The following is a 24,998-nucleotide window of genomic DNA, read 5'->3' as shown; positions in this document are numbered from 1 at the left end:
CGCCAGTTTATCTGAATCAACCCCGTAAGAGGGGGGGACCCTTGGTATATCAGCATCTGCTATTCATATTTCAGCAAACAGCGAATAAAATAGGCACAATTGTTGTTGAATAAAACCTAATAAATAACCTGCATTGAAAATAAAAAAATTTACAATATTAACACTTGAAAATACAAGATTCAACGATAATCGATTTCGATTGCACTCTATTTTACAATAACACAAATGTTTCCTATCCCCCACTGCAGCAATAAAAAACCTGAAACCTAAGGTGTTTCAAACAACACCACCACAAGTTCCATAAAACAGTCCCAAATCAGGTCAAAGGCTCCTTTGCTGCTTAGACGTACAGGCCACGTATATTCTTCTCATCTCCTAAATAAGGGAAAGTTCAAGCTTTGGCCGGTTCGGCTGCGGTTCCACAACCTCCATGTGAATCTTCACCGACTGCAGAACACTGTAACTAACACTACCATCCATCTTTTTGACCTGCTGCTGCTGCTCATCCACAAACCATTCCCCATCCCCCTTCTCACCTCTAGGTGTCAAGTATACAGGCCCTTCTATACCGTACCTGCACAAAAGCATCGTCAATTTCCATGCAAGCATAAATAAATAACCTCCAACAGCCTCCACAAAGTTAAATGAGCAAGGTGAACTACAGGTATTTCTTCCAGTACAATGTACAAACTTCACGATTCTCTCTCATAAATGTTTTTCATAAAATTTATAATTCAGTATAAACTTGCTGGAATTCACTCTATTGCAGCGAGTAAATCATATATACATATAAGTGACCTGAGGTGAAAGGGCATATCTGGCTTCCCTAGGTGTTAGATAAGAGGGAAGACGCACACCGAACTCCAATGTTTCAAAAACCTTGAGAGAAGCTAGAAATAGAGTACTGCTGGAACGATGTTGTAGGGTGTCCCTCCTAACGACAATGCAGTGGCACTTTAGACTTCTTAACACGTCTAGTTACAAGCCTGAATATCTGCCATTGCTTACTTAAAACTTTCTCGATTCCTAAATTAGGATATCCCATGACTACAGATAAATTTGGTCTCAAACAGCTAGTCAGAACCAACAGATGAATGATAGTTGGATGCATATATATTCAGGAGGCGTTATTTAAGAAAGAATACTTCTCCTGGCAACTGCTGGTATGTATGGCTTTCACTTCTTTTTCTCATTGTTCCCTCTAATTTTGCTTAGACTTGTTCATCCTTTTCCCAGAGCAGGGTAGGTAACGGTAAGTAACCAAGATAATAGCAAACCAAATTTACATGATATAAAAGAACACAAAAATCATTACTAAAAAAAAGCACTTTGGATGCTAGAAAACGTACTTGGGAACAAATACTATGAAACCATTGGATCTGATCTTCACTATTCTGGCCTCCTCGTCAGTGGGCCTAAAACACATGAAAAAGAATAAAAATACTTAATGCGCTTGCGTGCAGTGTGCATTGGAGAGAGAATTTTGGAAGGATTAATAGTACACACCGCTTCCTAAAGTAGATCAGAGTATGGAGCTCCACAGAGGCCCGGCTTGCCATCTGAGCATTCCTATGTCGATAGTTTAAATCTGAAAAGAAACATTAACAAGTGTTCTCACTGTTAAGTATGCATGGCAGCAAAAATCCACATTACCAAGTAGTGGCATCACCACTGATAAAATGCCATTGCAAAGTCAACCAAAACAATTAGTAATGTGGGGAATGAGGATAAACTCTGAAAGAGTGGGTCTATTACACTGAGTGGTCCCTTCTATTGATTTGTCGAGCTAATCGTACAAACAATGCAAGAATATGAGGATCATCTACTCATTCATTGACCATCAGCACAAGAATTGTGGTTTAAGATTTTTTATTTTATTTAACATGAATAAGGCAATGCCAAGAACTGCAATGTGGAGAGAAAATGGCCAAAGTTCCTTATACATTCCATGGAATTTTATAAGGGGGGGGGGGTCCATAGGAACTTGTTTAGGTGTTGTTCATATTCCAAAAAAACCTCCATTCATTGACTATTTTCATGACCTTGTTATAGCTCTAATTTCTACATCTAGTATGTTTGGCCCCATCCTCCATAATATCCGAGTCCTCAGGTTCTCACCATTTTGGTATTTCATTGTTCTTGTTTAAAAACTTTTATACATTTGGGGAAAAACATCGGAGATGCAGTGTAGCAAGGAAGGGGCAGCACTCTGGATTTGACAATAGAACTCATTATGATAAAAAAGAGTGAACTTTCTATAATACTGTACCTATGCATTCATGAATAATTACAAACAACTGTACATGCAAACTTGTTACATTGAAAAATCATGATGACCATGGGAATGCATAGAGTATCGAGCTAATAGCCAATGAGATGAACATAGCTTCATATAAGCTAGTATCTAAGTCTAACAGGAAGAAAGTTTGATTCTAAATTTCTGCACAACTACAAGAGGAAGTCTGTACTTACTCTCGGCAATACTAGTTAGTTGGGTCCTGTCTTGGAAAATTTGTGGAAGTTTATTTATCTCTAAAGATGCAGCAAGCAATCTGTGCACAATGACATCTGCAACCAGAAAATGTTACAAAGTCAGATGAAGCATCCCATTCATCAAGTACATACAGATACAGTACCTGACTTATATAATCACACTGACCAGCATATCTCCTGATTGGAGAGGTGAAATGAGTATATAGAGGGGAAGCAAGTCCATAATGATGGAATTCTGGAGGGCTGAGATCCCCGCTACAGAAATAGACCGCCTAGCCCATAGTTCAAGGGAAATAAAACAATTCAGAAATAAGAAAGATTTTAAGGTCAACTTATCTATTCTAGTGAAATTACCTGGGTCATGCATCTGGTTGCCAATATCCGAATTAGCTTATTGAAATAGGGATCATCACCCTGACAAAAATGTTTTTGCAGGTAATGAAATAAGAGACGCACAAACAAGCGCACACACAGAACAAATAAATGTAATACAAAGGCTGCAAAGAGAAGAAACAAACAAATGTAGTCAATGGCTAAGCAAACTTAAAAGTAATAACAAGAATGGTAACACACCTTCTAAGTAGCTACAAGATTGTAGTCAAAATATTTCTTCTAAAAAGCACTCAATGTCAATGAATATGTATAAAACCAAAAAGCACTGGAACATGCCAACTGACAGACCTGAGTTCTGAGTAACTAAGAGAGAACACATGATCTTGGAAGGAAGTAAATTAAAATCCAAGAATTTTTTTTTTACAGTTGGCATCCAGCATGGATGTATTTGTAAAACAAGAAACAAAAAACAAAAGCCATACCACAGCGGGATGGTAAACAATCATAGGAAATGGAATCCAGGTCTAAGTAAATAAAACAAGAAACAAAAAACAAAAGCCATACCACAGCACGATCAAGTGAATCAGCTAGAGCTTTTGATGATGTGACATCCAAGTTGAGACCAATGGCAGCAGCGGTACGAAGTAAAGGTTCAAGCATCTCTTTTGTCGGAGTCGGATGACGCCTGCACATAAAACAAACACGAGACATATCCAATAACTGATAGGATGAACACTATCCTCCCAAACAATTGCCAGTAGCACAAGACCAAGAAATGCCAGTACTTCTTAGAGACACAACAAGCAGACGCACACAATCAGTCCCGCTAAACAACACCCGAGTACAAGGATCTTGCACATGGGCAAGATGTATTCAGCCTTAACCCATATTGAGGCTGTTTACGGGATTTGAACCACTAACCCCAACGTTGCAGCAAAGCAACTTTACCACTAAAAGTATAAATCCTCCTGCAATGTTGTTCATAAAAAGTTCAACCAATAATGCTCCCCTATAAAAGAATATATATATATATATATACACACACACTATATTTTTGAGTCTCATATCACTCACTAGCATTCATGGCAAATGAGCACAAGAAAGTGAGAAAGAAATTACATAAAAAATGAATATGAGATAAAATGTAGATCAATTCACCTCAACAAAGAACACAGTGGAAAATGTTTTAGTATTTTTTCAGCCACTGAAACATTAGCAGCAAGCATAAACTCCTCGACCATTTGGTTTGCTTCTCGAATCTGGTACATACCTTCATGTGGGCAAAAAAGAACCCATTGAACAAGAATATGACGGATTAAAACAAGAAGAAGAAGAAAACAAAGAGAGATTTCAGAGAGAGCTCATAAAAGGGGATCTGGTTATATTCAAAACAAAGCATAAAGAAAATAAAATATTGTGACCCTTACTTTTTTTGAATAGCAAATGACATTCTCACCCTAAAGAATGCAATATAATTGATTATACAACTTAAGGACTGAAAGTTTTGGGTCAAGCTTATCGTTGTTCCTGATGAAAAAAAGATTTGAAACAAATAAAACTGTGCAGAGAGTTCATTTGTGACACTGTTCTACAGTAAAGGCTGTTTAAGGAAATATGAAAAAGGAACAGATTCCCTCAAATAAATCTATAAACCAGAATACGGAATTCAATAGTTCATACCTATATCGAGGGGGTCATGGGTCTCAGTATCAATCTGAAATTTGACTTCAGCTGAAGCAAGAGTTAAGGCTCCTCTTTCAATTCGCCTCTGTCTCATTATCTGTAGAATTTTACATGACAACATACTTCTCAGGGAATTAAGTCCAGAAAATGCAAACAGTCAATTTCATATAAAATGATGTGCCAAGCGAAGTCCAATTTATTCATACCTTTGCTAATGTATTCATATCTCTCAAGTCAGTAGTTAAAGGATCAACCAATCGACTGTCAAGTAAAATACAGATTAGAATGCTTAAATTGAAGTAATTAGATACTGCATAAGAACAAAGAGCCCTGAACAACTATAATGCATCAGAAATTCAACAATCTGGAAAGATGAAGTGGTAGCGCAGGTATCAACAGGCAGTACTACCTCTTTGCTAAGGCTAAGCACTATACTGTTCTAATGTTCTTAAGCGACTCAAAAAGAGGAACGCCGAACCTCAACCGATTCTATTACTCAGAGGAGTTTCTAGATTATCTTGTATCAGGTGAGGGATCTCATTGAAAGGGAAGGATGATAGGTCAACACTTGCTGCATATGTGATAATCCCCATAATGAGTACTCTTCTTTTCACAGTGATAGAATACTAAATCATTAGAAGATACATTAATTTCCAAATATAACCTCCTTATGAAAAGGCTAATAGTAATCATATAATTACTACAGGTCCATCAAAGTTCACCAACTCTCATCTGAAATACAAATAGAAACGCAACATACAAATCCCGGTTATGAGATTTAACTTCCTTTTCTATTCTTTCTGACATTGTCTCAGTAGTAATACCAAGTTGTTTTAACCTTCCTGAAACCCAATTGGACATTCAACGAGCATCAGCATTAGTTCCTAAAAAAGGCAAAAGTAAAAATTGATATGTACTAGGTGCATCACTTTTGATTATCTATGCAAAAGTGCAAAACTTTTTGCTTATCTTAACCGAGACAATCTACTGAAAAGCAACAATCTCATAGTCACATCATATTGCCTAAAATCGTTTTGACAGAATAATGTTTCCCACACAGTCACTTTACAAGTTAATAAAAAAATAAACAAATAATATAATAAAACTCCCCAAGAGGGCGAGGCCTGAAGGGAAACAATCTTGCATAAGTCATCCAAGACGAAGACTGGGAGAAAGAAGTACCTGTCATCCATCCTAGCCTGAGCTTCAACGTAAGATAATGCTGCACATGATTTGATGATACTTTTTGTGTATCTTGTAGAGATAATCTCTGCCTGAGGTGTCATTTCCTAAAACACATGGAACATATATATATAAGAATATAAAACAAAAAAAACATTAGTTCAATCAACATGCATCTAAGATACAAAGAGTAGGCATGGTTACATATGGGCAATCTTTTATTGGCTTGAAGAAGATGCAAGATCATAGTAAGCAAAACCAACAATAAATTGGTTGCATAAACCTCTCCAGCCAGTTGTTATATAGTACGATATCAAGTCAAAGAAGGGATAAAATCATAAATCAATCAATCATCCCTCCAAATATGTTTTGATAGCTGACAGAAAGAAATAAGAGAAGGGGCAATACCAGTTTAACCTAAAATGGAAAATTCCTAAGTGTTACAAAATACTAAGGACACCTTGGTTTCAGCAAAGATTTATGCTGGGCTCAGTATGACCCCACTGCCCCACAACATAAAACCACACCAGGCACTAAAGGGGAAAATGAGAGTTAATATAAATAATTAAGAGTGTTGTAACTAATACATTTTGTAAAACCCAATCCAACATCTTATAATTTTTTAAGAAAAAGAGAAGAAACTCTTCACATCTTTCCATCTTAAACAATGATATGAAGGTCAGAGCTCATGCTCTCAAACTAACTTGTATTTTACATGTTTCCTGCATGCCTGATAATTCACAGAGTGAGAGCATTGTTTCGCTCAGGAACATTGCAGATCAGGATGCAGAAAATTTAACAGGATCAAATATATTAGTGAAGAAATGTCCATTTCATCAAAGAGAGAGGAAGTATTTTCATGTCTATACATACCCAAATAACAGAGAAAGCTAGTCTCTCCACATCAGCTCGAAGAGAACATATATCTGCCAAAAAAGGAACAAAATTTATCAAGTGAGCTTTAACATTAAGAAAACATATAAGATGGAATTCAAGCGCTTTGTCAAATGCCACAGAATCACACAACAACAGGATTACCTTCGGTTAGAGGTTTTGGCAACATGTCAATTCGGCGCTCAACAAGATATACTGATGTGCCCCTTTGAGAAGCCTCATCATCAAGTGGTGTTCCAGGGTGAACAAAATTTGTTACATCAGCAATATCTAATCGGATATGATTAAAGAAGAACACAAAACTTCTATCTTGGCGTTTAAAATAAATGAGCTGGTGCCACAGAATGGGATCAAACACTTGTGCGGTGATTAAGAAGTTCAGCAGCTAACCCCTGCAAAATGAAACCTCTTGCAGTATTGATAATGATAGGATGGTTCAGATCTGAATAGTATCTTTGCCGGTTCGTCTCTAGAATTGGGAAAATGAAATTTTTTTAACTCTCTTAAACGGAACCAGGGTTTAATTTTTAGACAAAACCCATGCACAGGTAGGTTTATTTCTGGTTCCAAATACACATAGACGTTCCATTATTAAATAATCAACCTTTCATTCACTTTACCAACATATTTTATGGAAGCCAACAGGTTAAAGGATACGAACTCCAACTTCAAAATTTCCATTAGGAAGAGTTGTACAGTGTAGAGCATCATCAATATCCTTGCATCCTGAGTAAGATAAGCATATATATTGATATAAATATGACCAGCAACACTAATCAAATACTTGTTCATCATTCAGAAATTTAAAGAAAAAGCAATTTTTTTTTTTTGCGCCAGGTGTGTGTTTGTGGAAATCAGCAATAGATCTATAGGTCACAAACCAGGAGGATCTACACTGAAGACAAGCAAATGCCGTAAGTCCATTCTGATAGGGTTGGCCAAATCTTCAGCTGACACAGACCATGGTAATGGAGGCAAGCAGTTCAAAATCTGGCGAGAAAATGGCTCGTCGCATATATCATTCTCCATTAAGACTGCCTACATTCCACACAAAGAAATATTTTGAAAATTCGAACCAAAATTCTTAAAGCTAATGAAATACTTTTCCAAGTCTTCAAAGCCTAATCTTCCCTCTCACTCTCGCAAATGCACGAAAGTAGACAAATGCAACAACATACCTGATTTTCAACGTTTCTATCACCAATTTCTCCTATCTTCCGTACATAATGGCCCGAAGGATACCGAGATTGGCGGTCCCAAGAATCAACCGCCACAACAATTATCTGGTCCAAAAGATTCTCAAGTTGCCGGGTTTGAATCCGGATCTTCGAAATTTTGCGATCTTTCGGAACAAATAATGCATGAGCAATACTGCCACTAGCTGCAGGCATAGGTAGTGGTTCTAAAGATCCAGAATAACTGCACAAGATCATTCAAACGTTGTTTAGAAAACAAGATTTATCATTGAAAAAATTTAAATAATTAGATGAATTTTTTAACAAATTTAAAGAAATTGAAGATTATCAGTATGCTGCGACTCACAACACAGTTTCAACAGAAATCATATCACTTGGCTGATCCAGATTAGGTTTGCTAAAGTTAACCGATCACTGATTTTGATTCTCTAAGAAACACTAAATGTTAATGCAGAGAGTCAGGTTTACTTACGAGTGCCAGTTTCGCTTTATAATACCAATAACACAGCCTGCGGGACGGCATGGAACAGAATTTTTGTCATCAGCAGAGTTTGGAGGATTTGTATTTCTAAGAGCATCATCGGCACTATTTGGAGCAAGATGAACATCTTCTTCCTCTTCCTCTTCCCCTGCTATAGAGGAGAAATTTAATAGGAAAATTCAATGACAAACATTTGCACACTCACTTAGACATAAAGAGGCAACCACACAAGGAGAGTTGGACGCACAAGCAAGAGTTTCTCTCTTTAAGCATGCATGTCCTGCAGGAATTCTAAAAAATTGACAAGACATACCTTCATCTGCTATAGACAAAAACTTCTCCTCACGCCACTGATCTTGAGGCAGAAGTTCCACCGCCACTACATCACCATCAAAAGCCCTATTCATGTTTGTACGCCCATAAATGATTATTTCATCACCTATGCTCTCGCTCCCAACATATGCTTCAAATGGATTATAGCGGTTAACTCGAAGTTTTCCTTGATGGTATATTTTACAACGCAAACCAGATGTAATTTCAGACATAGGCTTGTGCTGAACAAATAACAGAGTGCAAACACTTAACAAAACCAGTATTTAGCTTCACATAAACTCATAACCACCAAAACCTGTTCATTCTAAACTGAAGCAGAACCCATAGCGTTACCTCTGCGTAAAGAACTTTCCTCTTTGAAGGTCTTAAAGCATCAGCATCCTCCATTTCTACATCTTCAGAGACAGGCTTAACAAGTAGATCGAGCAAATTTGGTTGACCCAATGACTTCACATAGGATTCAACTGAGACAAGATATATAAATTTAAGCTCCTTGCATATGGTAGTCAAACAGCCAGCCAAATTGTAAAATACTAATTGGATGGAAAAGAATAGCCACCCGCATTGAAACTTATATTAAGTAGGTCCCTGAAATAGAAAAAATAAAGAGAGATTCAGTTACTTGTCTCTGCGGAAATCCCCTCTTCAGTAGCTTTCCTCTTGTTTTCTCTGTCATTTGTGATAAGCAAAACACGTGTCTGACCACCAAGATGATTCTGGTACCATTGAGTAGCAACCCGTATAGCTGGAATTTGGGAGGCATTTTATATCATGAACGGCATGCCATGTAGACAGAAAAGATAAAATCGAACAAAGTAATTGAATTGATCTACCATTGAGTAGCAACCCGTACAGCTGGAATTTGGGAGGCATTTTATATAATGAAGGGCATGCTATGCAGGCAGAAAAGATAAAATCGAACAAAGTAATTGAATTGATCTGTAGTGATCAACAATCAAGAAGCATGTTACTCGATGAAGCCTCAAATTAGTGATCAATCAATGAGCATACCTCTATCATTTCGATCATTGGGACTTTCTCCTGAAACGTCATGAACAAATGTATCCCTGCAGAGAGAGCATCAGTCAAAGGATAGATTGAAAGACTACATCAACCGAATATAGGATAGTTGTCCATCATCTCCCATGTCTATATTAAAAACAAATGAGATTGAAATTGAAGGAAGAAACTTACTTGTGTAATGTATTATAGAACACGAAAAAATTCCTGGTAGAGTTATAGCAGAGAGTCTCAATTCTTTTGAAAACCGCAATGTTCCTGTTCTTCACCTCGTCCCTCACCACCGACAGAACCACCACATTGTCCATCGCCGGATTCTCCAGTAAATCAATCTGAAAACTGACGGCAAGTAAATATCTACAACAACCAAAACAGAACATACACAAATAAGAGCCAAACACGAATATTCGGATAAGATGGAACAAGTTTTACCTGGCTGAGCACGACATTAGTGTCGACGATGAGAATTGGAGAAGAAGCGGAAGGACTCAAGCGAGCCTTGGAAGTGTCACATACTTTGCAAAAGGGAGCTCCACATGGCAAGTCGTCCCTCAAATACACCTCTCTCACAGTCTGGATCCATTACACTCAAAATTAACCAATAAAATTCTTTTATCGATTTTAAATTAGGGTCACATAAGGGAAAAAAAAACACCTTCTGCACTTTGCCTCCTCTGGTCCTCTTGCTGAAGACTTTGCTCTGCAACATCTCTGTTTAAATTTCAGGATTAGTTGAACAAATTTTGTGTGTTTCTTCTATACCGCGAAGGAAGGCTCCTCGAACATAAACCCTAATTTGAGGTTGACGAAGAACCAAGGCGCGCACGACCCGTGGATAACCCGGGAAATAATGGGCTGGACCTGGACCCTATAATTTATTAAATTAAAATCCCAATGTTGTTGGATCTGAAAAGACTTTGTAACGAAGACGGAAATTGCAAAGGGAAGTAATGGGCCTAATGGCCAATGGGAGTGTACTCCTTGAGGGCCATTCAAACAAACACGGGCTGGGCTAGGATTACATTTGTGGGCTTATAACCCACGAGAAAGAGGGGAGACCAAAAGCCCTCCATTTCTCTCTCTCCTCCTGCAACTAACGGAGCTGAATCCATGTCGACCCTAAAGGAGATCCTAACCCGGCGAGCAGTGGCCGCAACAATCCGCCTCACGGTCCCTGCCGAAGCCGCTCGCCCTGCGCCGCCGCTGGGTCCTTCCCTGGGGCAGTACCGTTTAAATTTAATGGCTTTTTCATTTTTGCAAGGACTTCAACGCGAGGGCCCAGAAGTACAAACCGGATTCTCCAATGGCCGTCACAATCACGGCCTTCAAGGACAACACCTTCGAGTTCACCGTCAAGTCTGCCTCCGTCACCTGGTACCTCAAAAAGGCTTCCGGAGTCGAGTCCGGGAGCAGCCGCCTCCTCCATCACGATCAAGCACGTCTACGAGATTGCCAAGATTAAGCAGTCTGATCCGTATTGTCAGTACATGCCCATGGAGTCCATTTGTAAGTCAATTGCGGGGACGGCTAATACTATGGTGATTAAGGTTGTCAGGGAATTAGAGTAATTCAATTCTTTGTTTTTCCTTGTCAACTTTCTCTATAAAAAGTCGTCATCTTTTTGGTTTGGATTGAATTTGAATGATTTGTCGTCCACTCTATTCCCTTGATAATTATTTTTTTTTCTTGGAGTTTCATTTTTTCCCCAAGTCTTAAATGGACCATTTGAACCAAATGTATATGTATCATCAAACGATGGAAAAACACTGGAGCTACGTACAGAGTCAAAGCCCAAACTGATGCAGCAGCATAGTGAGTGTCAAATTTGCCTCGATTAGGTCGTCAAAACTTGTGTCCCCAGAGAGCACAGGGTCTGCCGAGCCATGATAAACATCATTGAAAAGAAAAGTTCAAAGCAAATAAGAAATGAGTTTCCAACCCAGAATAGGAAAAGTAAAAATTGAAAATAAAAATGAGGTAATTTTGAAAATATGAGAAAATGAACACTGTTCGCGACAAACTGAAAAAAAAAGGCAAACATAGGATTCTAGATCTGAGCAAAAATCATGATTATGCAATCCATTAAAAAAGGTAGAGCACAAAATGACTTCATTCTATTTCTAACACAGTAACACTGACCTGACACATGGCATTTTAGCAAGCAAAGCCCGAGCAAAGAATCTGAAAAGTAACGGCCCAAAAAAATAGCATCAGAGCCCATATCATGAGCCACAGACAGACGCAAAGCAAGCCGCCATAGCCCGAAAGCCCAAGACAGCTAACAACTCCGCAACGGATAACTGCTAAGCAGAATAGGGTTGGGGAAGTGAGACCAATCATTCCACTCCACCTAACCAAACACAACCCCACGCGCACCGTGGCATAAAGCCCATTAACGTAACTTGAACACACACCTTTCTTTCTTTCATGGAGCCGGAGGAGTAAAAAGTGGAGAGACCACATAAACATTTTTAATTTTTAATTTTAATATTAATAAAAAGAAAAACACACCCTTTCTTTCTCTCTCCCCCCTTCCTCTCTGAGGAGACGTACGATCCATACTTAAGGAGTTTAAGGGGACACTCAGGACTCCGGAGAGAGAACTAACTAAATATAATTAAAGAAATAAATCGACTCAGATCCGATACAAAGCACCTAGCAAATCGGACGCTCATGTCTTGCTCGTCGTCATCGGGAGGATCAGAGGAGGATGATGAGGGGATCGACTGCTACCGGAAAGGCGGCTACCACGCCGTCAGAGTAGGCGATACATTCAACGCTGCCCGTTATGTCGCCCAACGGAAGCTTGGATGGGGACAGTTCTCCACCGTCTGGCTCGCCTATGATACACGATCCTCGGTGCGTATTCTTCACTAATTCCAAACTTCACCATTTAAAATCCTTGTTTGTTCATTTCTCATAATTAGTTGGACAGGATCTTCGTTTCTTGTTAATGGATTGTTCTTCTTCTTTTTTTTCTTTTAAATCGATTTCTCATAATTAGTTGGAGAGGATCTTCGTTTGTAGGGCATGTCAATGATTACTGAGTTATTTATTTTCCCAGGGAATCACTGTTTTCTGTGTGTGGATGATCAGTTTATATTTCTCGACAAATTATTGATATTGGATACTTGTAGAAGATTTATAAATTGTCAGTTACAACTTACATGAGGGGAAGCTGTTTTTAAGGTTGTAACTTCCAATATGGTTTTCACAGGCCCTGGACTGGAGTGATTTTGCTAATTGCAATACCCAATCAAATCATTCCATGTTGATTAAGATTTAAATACCAACCTTCATGTTGATTAAAACCCAACGTTTGTGAAAATGACTAGATTAAATAGTGGAACAGGAGATTTTATTGAGTTTGATCAAGGGGAATAATTTCTATTTCAAACTATAACCACCAACTGTTCTTATTTTGTAGATGACCATAAATCTATTTGCAAATGTTGTATTTGACTTTACAGGATGCTACTACTTTTTTTATGCCTCCATTTGAAGTTAGATAAGGTATTTAGAGGATAATTTTTTATTAATGCCCCTTCCTGTTCCTCATTTTCTTCATTTGGTTTGATTTTGCCAGAGCTATGTTGCTCTTAAAATTCAGAAGAGTGCTGCGCAATTTGTTCAAGCGGCCCTTCATGAGATCGAAGTCCTTTCGGTCATTGCCAATGGCGATCCCTCAAATTCCAAGTGTGTCGTGCGACTGATCGACCACTTTAAGCACACTGGCCCAAATGGGCAGCATCTGTGCATGGTACTTGAATTTCTCGGCGATAGTTTACTCCAGCTCGTCAGATACAATCGCTACAAAGGCCTTGCATTGAATAAAGTTCGGGAGATCTGCAAATGCATTTTGACAGGTCTGGATTACATGCATAGAGAGCTTGGTATAATCCATACTGACCTAAAACTTGAAAATATTCTGCTTTCTTCCACTATTGATCCTGGCAAAGATCCTGTGAAGTCTGGGCTTACCCCAATTCTTGAAAGACCCGAGGGTAGCCTTAATGGTGGAGCTACGATGAATATCATTGAGAAGAAATTGAAGCAGAGGGCAAAAAGGGCAGTTGCTAAGATATCAGAAAGAAGAGCCTCTATGGGGGGAGTAGTGGTTCAGAAGTCGGAGAGAAGCCTCGATGGAATTGATATGATGTGCAAGGTTGTAGATTTTGGCAATGCATGCTGGGCTGATAAGCAGTTTGCGGAAGAAATCCAAACAAGGCAGTACAGAGCTCCTGAAGTCGTACTCAGAGCTGGGTATTCCTTCTCTGTTGATATGTGGTCATTCGCTTGCACTGCATTTGAGCTTGCTACTGGTGACATGATGTTTGCTCCCAAGAATGGACAAGGCTTCAGTGAAGACGAGGTAGGCTGATTATGGCATGACAAATTGACAGGATGGCAGGATGGTATTCCTATCATACCTAGTACACTCTTCATGGTTTTTCGCAGTCCCAGATGTTTATGTGGAAATATTTGTTTAAACAATATTTATATCAGATTAAATTGAAATGTTTCCCTGGGTTGGTTTCAGGATCACCTTGCTCTTATGATGGAACTCCTTGGAAAGATGCCTAGAAAGGTATTTGTGTTGCTTCTATTTTCTGAATATTTGTTTTCTTACTTTGGTACCCATTTCTCTTCCATAAATACATGAGCAGATTGCCGTAGGTGGAACTCGATCGAAGGATTTCTTTGACAGGCATGGGGATCTAAAACGGATTCGAAGGCTGAAGTACTGGCCACTCGACAAATTGCTAATTGAGAAATACAAATTCTCAGAAGCCGATGCTCATGAGTTTGCAGAGTTCCTTTGTCCACTTCTCGATTTTGCACCAGAGAAGCGACCAACAGCACAGCAGTGCCTTCAACACCCATGGCTCAATCTCAGAACTTCAACTCAAAGTGAGATGAATAATGAATCTACTGTAGAGAATTTGGATTCTAGGGTGAGCAAACTTCAGATCAGGGGTGGGTGGTGAGTGAAGAATGGAGCAAAGGAGTTTCTCAATAACTGGTCCAGATTCAAATCTCTCCACATTTGTTCTGTTACATCTTAATAAGATTTATTTTTTGATTAAAGCTTAACTACAATGTAAATTAGTAAATGATTTTTGTGAGGATATACGTGAGTGATTTTAACATCATGATAAGAACTGGTGGCCTTGTGCTACCTAGTATAGCCTACACCTTTTGTCTTTTACATTCAAGTACTGATGTTGAGGGTTCATGAATGATAAAGGAATTTGATTGTTGCTTTAACTTTTCTGGCATTTAAGGGAGTAGTTTGTTCCTCTGGTGGTTTCAAATCTTGCTTTTCTCTTCCAACTTGCATCATTTTGGATCAGAAGACTTTATATTGAATGGATGGGAGGTTGCTCTTTTTAACAAAATATCAATGTACCATCACAAGCCAGTTTTATGTTCTATACTTCGATGGATAATTTGGAAAAAGAGACATCTATTTGACAAAAAAATGCAATTCAACACCGTTCAACAAGGATTTGGATTTTAGCAAGGAGAATCTGCAACAGCATGCATGCATCCTGCGTGTTTTGGCAAAGAAAAACTCTCTTATCTTTCATGTAAATTTATAAAATGCGCGTCAAGGAATCCAGAAGAAGTACCGAATAATAGCAAAGAAAATGGCTCATAATCTCATTCATACCAGATTCATTCTTTCTTGGACACTAATGCCATGAAAGGATGGCCGTGCTCCAAAGGAGTAAAAATTATGACATACAATTCAGGCGTTGCTTTCAGTATAAGATAGAGAAGAAAACCAGGAAAATGGACTGGTGAAAGCAAAAGATTGAAAACCAAACATTATTGTTATTACATGCATACATCACTAACAGAAGACCAGGATCAATACACATGAATTAACAAAAGAATTATGTATTTTTATTGCAGTTCCACACCAATCTCTAACTTTCAACCTTGTTTCTGTATAAATCAACAACCAAAAAATATACATTTGGTCGGTTCCACTTCATTACAATTACAAAGCCGAGGAAGCCAAAAGATAAATCAAATTAAAATATTTATACAAAAAGAACATCATCAAAAGTCCTACCTCAGCTATCAACTTCCATATTTGAGGCCGCATGTCACCAAACTGGGGTTTAAACATTATGACTGCATGTTAATCAATCAGATACTTCGCATACACCAAACTAAAGTTTCCTCCAAAGATCGAAAAACAGATAAGAAAAGGGAAATTCATCAAAGTAAAAAACACAATCCGCCATTGCTTGAAGCTTAAGTCGATCGAATTATCGAAATCCGATACAGCTCAAACACACCTTTTAACGTGGATTGATAAACAGAGAGGAAGTAAATTTGGACATTTTAAATCGGAGTACCTGACCATTTAGTCCTTTTTATCGTCTGCGAGAGGTGCAGAGAAAGAAACAGAGGTTTGAAATTAGGGCTCCTTGTCACAGGAATGAATGGAGGATAAATACAGGTGGTGAAAAGAAATGGAAGATCTGTGGTCGGTCTGTATTTATTTATGCATAGAATAGAATATTTGGATTGGCTGCTGCTTCTAGAAACAAACATTGTACTGAATCATTCTCACCTCAATTTTATTTGGATAAAAATAATTTAAAAAAAAATGATGTTGTCCAATCCGATCCGATTTTAAAAATAATAAATAAATAAAAACTTGTTTTGTTGTCACAAGTACCCAACTAACAAATTAAAAAATTTAGTTAGATTTGCTACACAAAAAGAAAAATAAAATTTAAGTTTGTTTCATTTAAAATTTGGGTTTTTATTTAGGGTTTATGTAGGATTTTTGTTTCCATCTGCAGTCATAAGAGAATGTAAGAAGATTTCGATTAATGGGTTATTGTTTTGTGAAAAAAGAAGAAAAGAAAAAGAAAAACTTATTTTGGTACAATAGGCTTACGACTTAGACTTATTTTGTGAATTAGGCTTATTTTGGCTTATTTTGGTGAACTGAAGGAACAAGTGTCGCTCTCGATGATCAAGATGCTTGTGTTCAGTTGTTATACAATGCATATCTGATCTCTCTCTAATGGAGTGCCTGTTGAATGCTTTGGGGCTGCTTGCACCTCCATTTCTTCCAAAACATGTATTTTTTGCCTTGATATAAAAGTCCTTCAACATTGTTGACCATCTTCTGTAAAAAGTGTCGGGACATTCTTCAAGGCCTTCCAGATGGGGACTAAAATCTTCAATGGTGGACGTAATTCCTGCACTAGATTCATCTCATCAGTATGTCAAAAGGCGCAACAACAAAATCCTAACTTTCTGAATAAGAATTCCCTAAGAATTTCCGTTTTATCATAGTTTAAAATTCTTAGCCCAAGTTCAGTATATTGAAATGCACAAGATCACTTCACCTTGAATAACAACATCAGTTCCTCTTCCCCCCGCATCATCAGAGCCAAGCTCCAGTAACAAGTAGTTGGGGTCAAACATTCTAGCAGCACGGGTTTCAGAATCTTTTCAATGGGAATAAAGTGGCGGAAAACCTTTCCACTGAGGAAAACAAATATCAAATTATTAGAGAAACCAAAACTATTTAAGCATCTATCAGTGCATGTATATTTCAAGAGGTGGTACATGAGCAAAGTTTGATATACCGATTCTAGATTGTAGTCATTTTCCTTTAAGGGCTGAGATATATATATAGTCAGCTCCGAGCAAGAACATTTGAAGTAGAAAACAACATAGAGTCTTCGATAAAGGGGCAATAAGTAACCCAAAAAATGTAGCAGTTCACATAAATAAATATAGATGCACAATGCACAGGTGACATTGATTCTGTCATGAAGCACCTGATGAGAGCTTACAGAGGTGAACAAACTGATTTTTTTTGTGAGAAGCAAAAGACAAATTTTACTACAGTCAAAAGGCGCCAAGGGGATGCCATGACCTAAGACTAAGAGTGCAGAGGGGCTAACTGCAAAAGAAGGGATGGGTTACATGGAACACAAATCTAGAGCTGAGTTAAGAGTACAAGAGCATGAGCTGGTTATATACTTATATCAATAGCATTCTTCCCATGTAGAGCTGAAATGCTCAAGAAAAAGGATGGGTCCAAATTTGCAAAAGCTTAAAGCAAAAGGTATAATAGATAAGGATAAAAGTATTAAGACTAAGAACTTGAAAAGATAAGCAAGCCTGCTATCTCTCCAACAAAGAACAAACCATTCAGGAGAAAAAACCATTCCTCCAGTTGGAAAACAGTTTCAGAGCCAAAAAATGATACATCGACAATATCCAACCAGTATGAATATCATACATAGGGGGTGAACAGAAAATATACCTTAAATAATGAGTCTCGAGTTGAACTCCAAAAGCTGGCAGGATTATGATAGACTCTGATTATGCAAGGGCAAAACTAAGTAAAGAAAACTTAAATGCCTTGCCTAAAAATAATGTCGAGCATCTATTTGAATGGAATGTGATGTAAATTACTAAACGGCAAGCTATTGTGATTTCCCTTAAAATAAAATATATGATAACGAATATCCAGGTGCTGAGAGGATGGTTTCTCAGGCGCTCACCTTTCTTGACTGGCTTCCGAATCAACAATATGACAATGAAAGAAGAGAAAAGACAGCTCCAAAGTAAAATACTGAGTGATTTGTCCTGTAAATTACATAAGCATAATTTTAGATATCAACTACTATTAAACCTGCAAATATTATATCCAAAATTTAGTACCAAATCTAAAGAGCCTGACATCAATAAATGCCTTTACTAGCAATTAAAATAAGGACAACTATCAAGCACTCGATCGCATTTCCTCTCCCTTGATTCACAGTTAGGTAAGAAATTAAGACGGTAGGCTATCAGCCAATGATGGGATAATAGCAAGCAAAACCACGGGCGATGAGAAGATCAAATTTGAATCAAGTTGTAGTTTTGGAAAGAACTAACGAATGTTATCCCGAACAACTCAAACGGATTTCATCAAATCGGAGCTCACAATGCAAACGTAACTTCCTAGAAAGAAAAGTAGCGTAAAATCGGTGAGAGGGAGGGAGAGTGATGATATGTATTACCTTGAGCAGGAAGAGATTCAAGGCATATGGTAGAAGAAGAAGAAGAAGTGGAGACAGCCTTACAAGAAGGCCAAGCCCAGCCCCAACATCACTCCTCCTCCCAACTTGAACATGGTGAACGCCAATTGCATTACGTTTCTCCTGGGAGTAACTATATCTCCGACTACCAATCATAATTCACAATCGACCGAAATCAACAGCCCTAAACAGACCGAGATCGTCGTCTGCACTCTTGCACAAGTGTTTACTTCTGTTACTGAATTTCAATTTCAACCACCTTTACCAACTCCAAGAATAAACAATGAAAATTTGGATCAAATGTGTTTTCGTCTGGCCCAACCCAAGCCCTGGCTTTGTCTTTAAGCCCACTAAGCATCTGGAAACCTTGAACCCATATTTATTTAATCATTTTTAAGATGCAACTCATCCACCAATTTGCATTGCCAACTCAACTCCAATAGAATGATTAATGAATGCCTTCGCTTTTAGTCCAAAAAACATTAGAAGTTGAGAATCTTCCCAAAAACAATCCAACAATATCAACTATTCTGATCATTCAAACAAGACTACTCAAAGCGTAATAAGGCAAAAACTTCCCAAGGGGAAAAAAAGTAGTACTAAACACAAGCCGAAAGGAGAATCACATTCCCGTGGCACACAAGGTTGATCATTCTCACATCATCATCTCATTAGTAAAACATTCAACAGTAAGTACTCATAAATAAAACTATTCGGTGTTAGCCATGTATGTTCCCATTGATTGGGATGAATTTTCTCTGCTTTTCATCAAAATGACCGAGCAACATCATTTCTTGCTACAAACTAACAAGGGCATATGAAGTGTCTCTCAGTATGTCAACCCCTCTCACATGCTATAGTTTTCTGCCTGCTCATAAAGATTGTAGCTTCCTGACGTTCCCATCTTTCCACTCTGGTGGTCATTCCCTGCATCAATTAGTTAGGGAGTCACAACACATACATAATCAGTGAAGACAATGCAGCACAAACAAAAAGAAATTCATACAAAGACAATATATTTGTTACTGTTTGATTAACCCTTAAATCGACAGCAGCAATATTGTAAAGTAGTCACAAGATATCTTGTTAACCCTTGCAGTATGTGCTTTTGCAGTATATCTAGGATGCTCTTGCTTTCTCTCTGGACATTTAGGCACAAGAATCAATCTAGATATGACTCCTGAACCTAGACCATACACTGAACCTACCAAGTTTGAATTATCCGCAAATATATCATTGAAAGAGCGAGCTTTTTATCAAAATGACCCTCCAAGATTTAACCGTATCTTACGATCCTCATTATACTTCTTGCGGATGTTACGTTTCCTGACTATATTGCCAGGCAGCCGCAGTACATCAGAAATTATAGATGGAAGTACATGGATACGGTTACATACCAAAGTAATGAAGTTCAGAGCTCATCTCTGGGCTATGAAGACACAGATCTTCAGCTTGAAGAGGTTGGTTCTGTTGGGAATGAAAAATCTCCGGCTTAGTTTTTTTATCATTCTGAGAATCAACCTCTGTCTCCACTTCTGATTCAGCGTTGTTAGATGCTCCAACTAGTTGCTTCCTTTTTGATCGAGCACGCCGGTTTTGGAACCAGTTATAAACATTAGTTTCAGAAATTTGGCCATGCTGACTGAGTTCAGAAGTTATCTCTTTGATCTTTTGCTTGCTGGGAGTTCCATTTCCTCGATCAAAGATACGTTCCAAAATCTGAAGCTGCACAGGAGTTGGAGTCCAACGCTGCCTAGCAGTAATTTTGTGGCCAGACGAAGTCATCAACGGGTCACAGTAGAGATTTCCAAGCATGCCTCCTTCAAGGAGAAGAGTATAAAAACAGTATAAGCACGTAATAAAGTTGTTTAATTCCTATCACAAGAATTTCATCACATCATACTTTTGGCAAACAATTCATTCGATAATTAAGAGTACTCATGAGCAGGGGTACCAGCATTCAGGAACTCCATTTAAAAATTCAGGCTTCTGAAACACAAGTAGAACCATGGTATACATCTTACAAGTTATAGCACCATATCTTTGAGGAAGTTTATTTCCAAAACGAAAAGTGAAAAAGTAAATGGAAACTCATTAGCATATCATGTTATTACCGAAAGAAGGGCTTCCTACAATATCTACTTCCAGAAGAACAAGATTGCACACGTAAGTACATGATGAAAAGTTGAAAATTTCAGCATCTCAACAACCTAAACCAACAAGATGACATGCCTATACTTGATTTCAGATCACAAAAAAAAGAAAAGAAACAACAGTCAGTGAACAAGGCTCCCATCCTCATTTCATGTCTAAGGAGGGAGAAGTTTGAAACCTCAAGTCACATTGCAGAAAGGTTATTTCCATGGTTTGAACTGGTGATGTGGAGGTTGCTATGAAGCAACTTTTCTCTTATGTCAAGATTCAGAGTACAAATGCAAGATTCTCCCAAAGCAACAATCTTTTTCTAAAAAAAACAAGGTTGGAATATTACATAACATAAACATGCAATCATGGGGGGAAAACCATGAGAAAGCAGCTCAGTATTCACACATTGGTTTATGTAAAAAGAAAATTATAAAAATCACAACGCCGGCAGTTGAAAAATCAATATGTATCTATGGTCAGCTTTTATTACAACTTTGTTCACAATTATAAACAATAATTGAAGAATAAGTTACAGAGCCACCAAATCAGAAAAAGGGAAGCCAATTAAGCAATTGAAACAAATTAGATAACAGTAAATTACTTCAAGAGGAAAATTGAGTGAAAACGAAATCTGAAATAATTTAAAGACAAAAACAAACCCTAGACAAGTAATATTAACGCAGAAAAATGAAAAAGAGGAAGTAGTCATCGAAAACCCAAAAAAGAACCAACATAAGATTTCACCATATAAGCATATAACGACATGAGAGATCATCATCAATATATACAACCACTAAGAGGTTAACTATTTAATACAGGTTAAAGAATAAAATTTGAGAGAAAAAAGAGAGGAGACAGAAACCTGCAAGATCTTGCTGAGCAGTGAGGGTTTTGTGCATCTCGACAAGTTGCTCACAAATAGTAGCATAAACTGCAATCTGCTTCCTGAGAGTCTCCAATTGCTCATCTGTCATTACCTTGACATACATTACCCCTCCTCCTCCTCCAGTATTCCCATTAACAGTAACGGCAACATTTGGTCGGTGATTCTCTTGATTTTGATGGTGCGGTGGTTGTTCCAGGGTGTTACAGTCCCAGTCCATGATGGTTGGTCTCGGTCAGCAGTCAATAGTCATCCATATCTCTCCTTTCTGTAGTTTCCTTTTGAAAAGGAAAAGAAGATCCAATGAAGCAAAGAAAGAAAAACAGAGAGTGGAGAAAAGGGGAAGGAACTAGGAAGTGGACAAACAGACGAGGGGGCGTGACGGACGGACGGACGGACGGACAGTGACAAAGATTTATTTGTTTATTAAGGGTTTGGTCTCCACACTCTATGTGCGTGCGTTAGCAAATCATCCCATGTTATGTACCATAAAATATAAATTGAAAAAATTTGTTTACTGCCACAATGTAACTTTGCACCAGTGAACTGAAGGTAATATGATTAACCATTGAGTAGTAGCCTAGTAGGTAATTTTAGGGTGGCATAGCAATTCGATTTCAAAGACACATAAAAAGCTATACAAATATACATTATAATGATTGATCAGTGATGCTATCTTTGTTTCCTCTTGTTGAAGCTATGCAAATCTTGTCAAGTAACAAAAGTTTGCAATTTCCCCCCACTTTTGAAGCTACGATCGACTTTGTTAAATTAATAAGCTCGTCATTGGCTTGATTTAATTATTTTTAAATTTATTTCATATGCCTTGATATAAAGGGGAGTATTGAGTCTCTGACAGAGTAAAGGTAAGGAAGAAAACATTCTCTAGTACCTTGTTTGATCGGGGCAGATAAAAAAAAACGGACCAAGCAGCCAAATGCCAATACAATACGGGCAGCAGGCGGATGTCAGAATTAAAGCATTTGTCACTAATAATTTGTACAAATAAACAACACCTGCCCTCTCCCTCTCTTGTCACTCCTGTTGGTTTGGTTTGGTTTGGTCGGTATCCAGCACATCAGATTCAGAACAGAACAGAAAAGTAGTATGTTTATATAAGTATTGAAATCATCATACGTGCGTGTGCGTGTGCGTGTGCGTGAGTAACTGTGCATGTGGTTTTTCTTTTGGCTGGCTGCTTCCTTGTCTTACATGCATGTGAATCACAATTCAACACGATAGCAAATCAAATGTGCCACCTAACAAGTGTATTTGGACAATAATCCATCCACAAAATTAAAAATTGTACATGTTGCAGTCCCTTGAGGCCTTGACCTTACTGATTACTATCATAAATATTAACCATGTTACTCTGTGAGTGATTATACCAATTCAGATGAATGAGACCAAACTGTTGACTTCGAAACTCATTTCTTGTTGAGATCGAATAATATAATAAAATACGTACCTTAACGTGCATGTAATTGCTTCAGTATATATGTAGTCACTTACTTTGGCACTATATATTAGGGAAATTGTAGGAGCAGATTTCTACAATCGTTGAAAGGTCAATTTTTCTTCCTATGGGGTCCGTTTACAGCTTTGGATCCTGCAAGTTTCACAACAAGGCAAACCGTGAAAGCTCCTTAACCGGCTTGGGGGGTGCTGGTCGTGGAGGCTCCGACGATCAAGTTAGTACTTGTCGGAGATGGAAGACCAGCTATCTCTTAAGTGTTTTTGTCTGAATGGGTATTATGTAGAGTTGGTAGAAAGTGTTTTTGTATTGTCTAGTTTGTTTTTGTCCCAAAATGACCGATCCCCCGCATATGAAAAGAGGGGGGTATTTATAGAGAACAAGGATCGACCTCGGGAATTGTGTGTACACTCCAGTTATACCATTAGACCAATTTGTATGAAAGAAGTGTATAAAAAGTCTACTATCCTGGTTGTGTCAGGGTAAGCGATAAAGCAATAATGTGTCATAATTAAGACAGGCGTCGATGAAAGTATGGAAGAATTGTAGGCGGTATTTAATGAATAGATACGTATATGAAAGAAAGTCATACCTAAGGATGTGAGCCAGTCACACATACAAATATCGGCTGTAGATTAGACTGATAAGGACTGCTTTATGAGTGAGGTAGTCCGAGTAATGGCGCTCATATGTGGCGTCGCCATTACTCTGTTCTGGCGACTGTACCCAGTCGCCAATACCTGCGGATGTCTTGACACCTAGTTCCATCATGCTAAGGAAGGATCATAATAAAGTGACCAGTCTGTAAAGCTATAAAGATCCTGTAGATAAGTGTCAGAAAATATGACAGTTTTGGTGTCAGAATACTGTTTATATCACTTAGCAATGATGTAAAGATTGTATATGGACCCAAAGATAGGCTTTTAAGTTTGGGCCTAACTGTGATAGTTAATCTGTGGACCTAGACAGTCCAGCTTGTCTTGTCGTTATGTGACCATGTGGGGCCATACCATTTTTGGCACCTACAATTGTCCCCCACTCTCTAAGCATGAAAACGAATTCATCTTGGAGAGTATGCATATTGAATTTCCTGCAACAAACAAGAAAAAGAGGAATGAGTATAACTGAAGATGAAATGTATAGCAGAGGCGATCCAAGATGCTGGGTCTCTGAGAAGATTCTGATGGAGCAGGTTGTGAAGAGGCGTGTGTAACCTAGTACAATGTTATTCACTGATGCTGGTGAGATACAACTTCTTTGTTCGAAGCTATATGGGGGACACCCTCGTTTGTTTGAGGGTGACAATGTATACAACCTCGTTTGCTTGAGGTTGCACATAGCCAGCGTGGGCGTTAGCGTAGAAGCTATTTTTGGAGTCATAGTTGTGGCCTGTATTGGTGCTAGCATAATGACTGAAGTGAAGCTATTGCCGTGGCCTGAATTGGTGCTAGCATGCTAGCCATTCGAAGTAACCGATTTGTATTCAGAGGCGATGACTAACACCTGTAAAAAGAACACTTGATGGCGACTTCGTGAGTACGAGCTTTACTCAATGTAGTATGAGAGTCTATGTAAACGGAAAGTGAAAGAACTGCAACTATTATTCTGAAACTGTCATTTGCAATAAATCCAAAGAATATCAGTTATATGAACAGTAGTTATAGTGATAGTAATACTGTATGAATGCCACTATGCTAAGATCAAAACGTTACAGATAGAGGTCGTGACACGTGTCAATCGTAACACGACAATCATTTAATGCATCTGACGTGCACAGTGAAATTTTGAATTGCTACCGCTATCGTTCCTTGGA

General features: G+C 38.2%; 4 protein-coding genes and 1 pseudogene across 6 annotated transcripts; 2 read left to right on the top strand and 3 right to left on the bottom strand.

Moving 5' to 3' along the window:
• Positions 1-110: 110 nt before the first annotated feature.
• On the bottom strand, positions 111-10,412 carry LOC119995036 (exosome complex exonuclease RRP44 homolog A). Of its 2 annotated transcripts, none has more exons than XM_038841398.1 (24): positions 10,271-10,412; positions 10,048-10,188; positions 9,790-9,947; positions 9,607-9,662; positions 9,218-9,340; positions 8,929-9,059; positions 8,576-8,816; positions 8,254-8,413; positions 7,764-8,004; positions 7,467-7,623; positions 7,243-7,311; positions 6,730-6,855; positions 6,565-6,617; positions 5,692-5,798; positions 4,716-4,770; positions 4,507-4,606; positions 3,985-4,096; positions 3,391-3,511; positions 2,848-2,907; positions 2,660-2,765; positions 2,473-2,568; positions 1,507-1,588; positions 1,350-1,415; positions 111-574 (listed from the first exon to the last, which is right to left on the bottom strand). In XM_038841398.1, the coding sequence occupies exons 1-24, from the start codon at positions 10,322-10,324 to the stop codon at positions 376-378; spliced, it is 2,814 nt and encodes a 937-aa protein (XP_038697326.1). In that variant the 5' UTR covers positions 10,325-10,412; the 3' UTR covers positions 111-375. The 2 variants fall into 2 exon arrangements, with proteins under 2 accessions (XP_038697326.1, XP_038697333.1); XM_038841405.1 differs by having other exon boundaries at positions 8,254-8,410.
• A 288-nt stretch (positions 10,413-10,700) lies between these two features.
• LOC119995066 lies at positions 10,701-11,271 on the top strand (annotated as a pseudogene).
• Positions 11,272-12,288: 1,017 nt separating this feature from the next.
• LOC120002718 (probable serine/threonine-protein kinase sky1) lies at positions 12,289-14,903 on the top strand. The gene is made up of 4 exons (XM_038851498.1): positions 12,289-12,474; positions 13,202-13,987; positions 14,156-14,203; positions 14,283-14,903. The coding sequence occupies exons 1-4, from the start codon at positions 12,289-12,291 to the stop codon at positions 14,601-14,603; spliced, it is 1,341 nt and encodes a 446-aa protein (XP_038707426.1). The 3' UTR covers positions 14,604-14,903.
• Positions 14,904-16,734: 1,831 nt separating this feature from the next.
• Positions 16,735-18,940, bottom strand: LOC120002194. Of its 2 annotated transcripts, none has more exons than XM_038850841.1 (5): positions 18,666-18,940; positions 18,165-18,249; positions 17,924-17,957; positions 16,995-17,133; positions 16,735-16,844 (listed from the first exon to the last, which is right to left on the bottom strand). In XM_038850841.1, exons 1-5 carry the CDS (start codon positions 18,837-18,839, stop codon positions 16,752-16,754), a joined length of 525 nt encoding a protein of 174 aa, XP_038706769.1. In that variant the 5' UTR covers positions 18,840-18,940; the 3' UTR covers positions 16,735-16,751. The 2 variants fall into 2 exon arrangements, with proteins under 2 accessions (XP_038706769.1, XP_038706760.1); XM_038850832.1 differs by having other exon boundaries at positions 17,924-17,978; positions 18,666-18,937.
• Positions 18,941-19,243: 303 nt separating this feature from the next.
• Positions 19,244-22,143, bottom strand: LOC120002186 (WUSCHEL-related homeobox 13-like). The gene is made up of 3 exons (XM_038850821.1): positions 21,691-22,143; positions 20,081-20,503; positions 19,244-19,610 (listed from the first exon to the last, which is right to left on the bottom strand). The coding sequence occupies exons 1-3, from the start codon at positions 21,929-21,931 to the stop codon at positions 19,531-19,533; spliced, it is 744 nt and encodes a 247-aa protein (XP_038706749.1). The 5' UTR covers positions 21,932-22,143; the 3' UTR covers positions 19,244-19,530.
• Positions 22,144-24,998: the final 2,855 nt, after the last annotated feature.

This window comes from Tripterygium wilfordii, chromosome 1 (assembly GCF_013401445.1).
Source record: "Tripterygium wilfordii isolate XIE 37 chromosome 1, ASM1340144v1, whole genome shotgun sequence".
Taxonomy (NCBI): Eukaryota; Viridiplantae; Streptophyta; class Magnoliopsida; order Celastrales; family Celastraceae; genus Tripterygium; species Tripterygium wilfordii.
The sequence above is the reverse complement of the archived record's forward strand: the minus strand, read 5'-3'. Positions and strand labels throughout refer to the sequence as shown.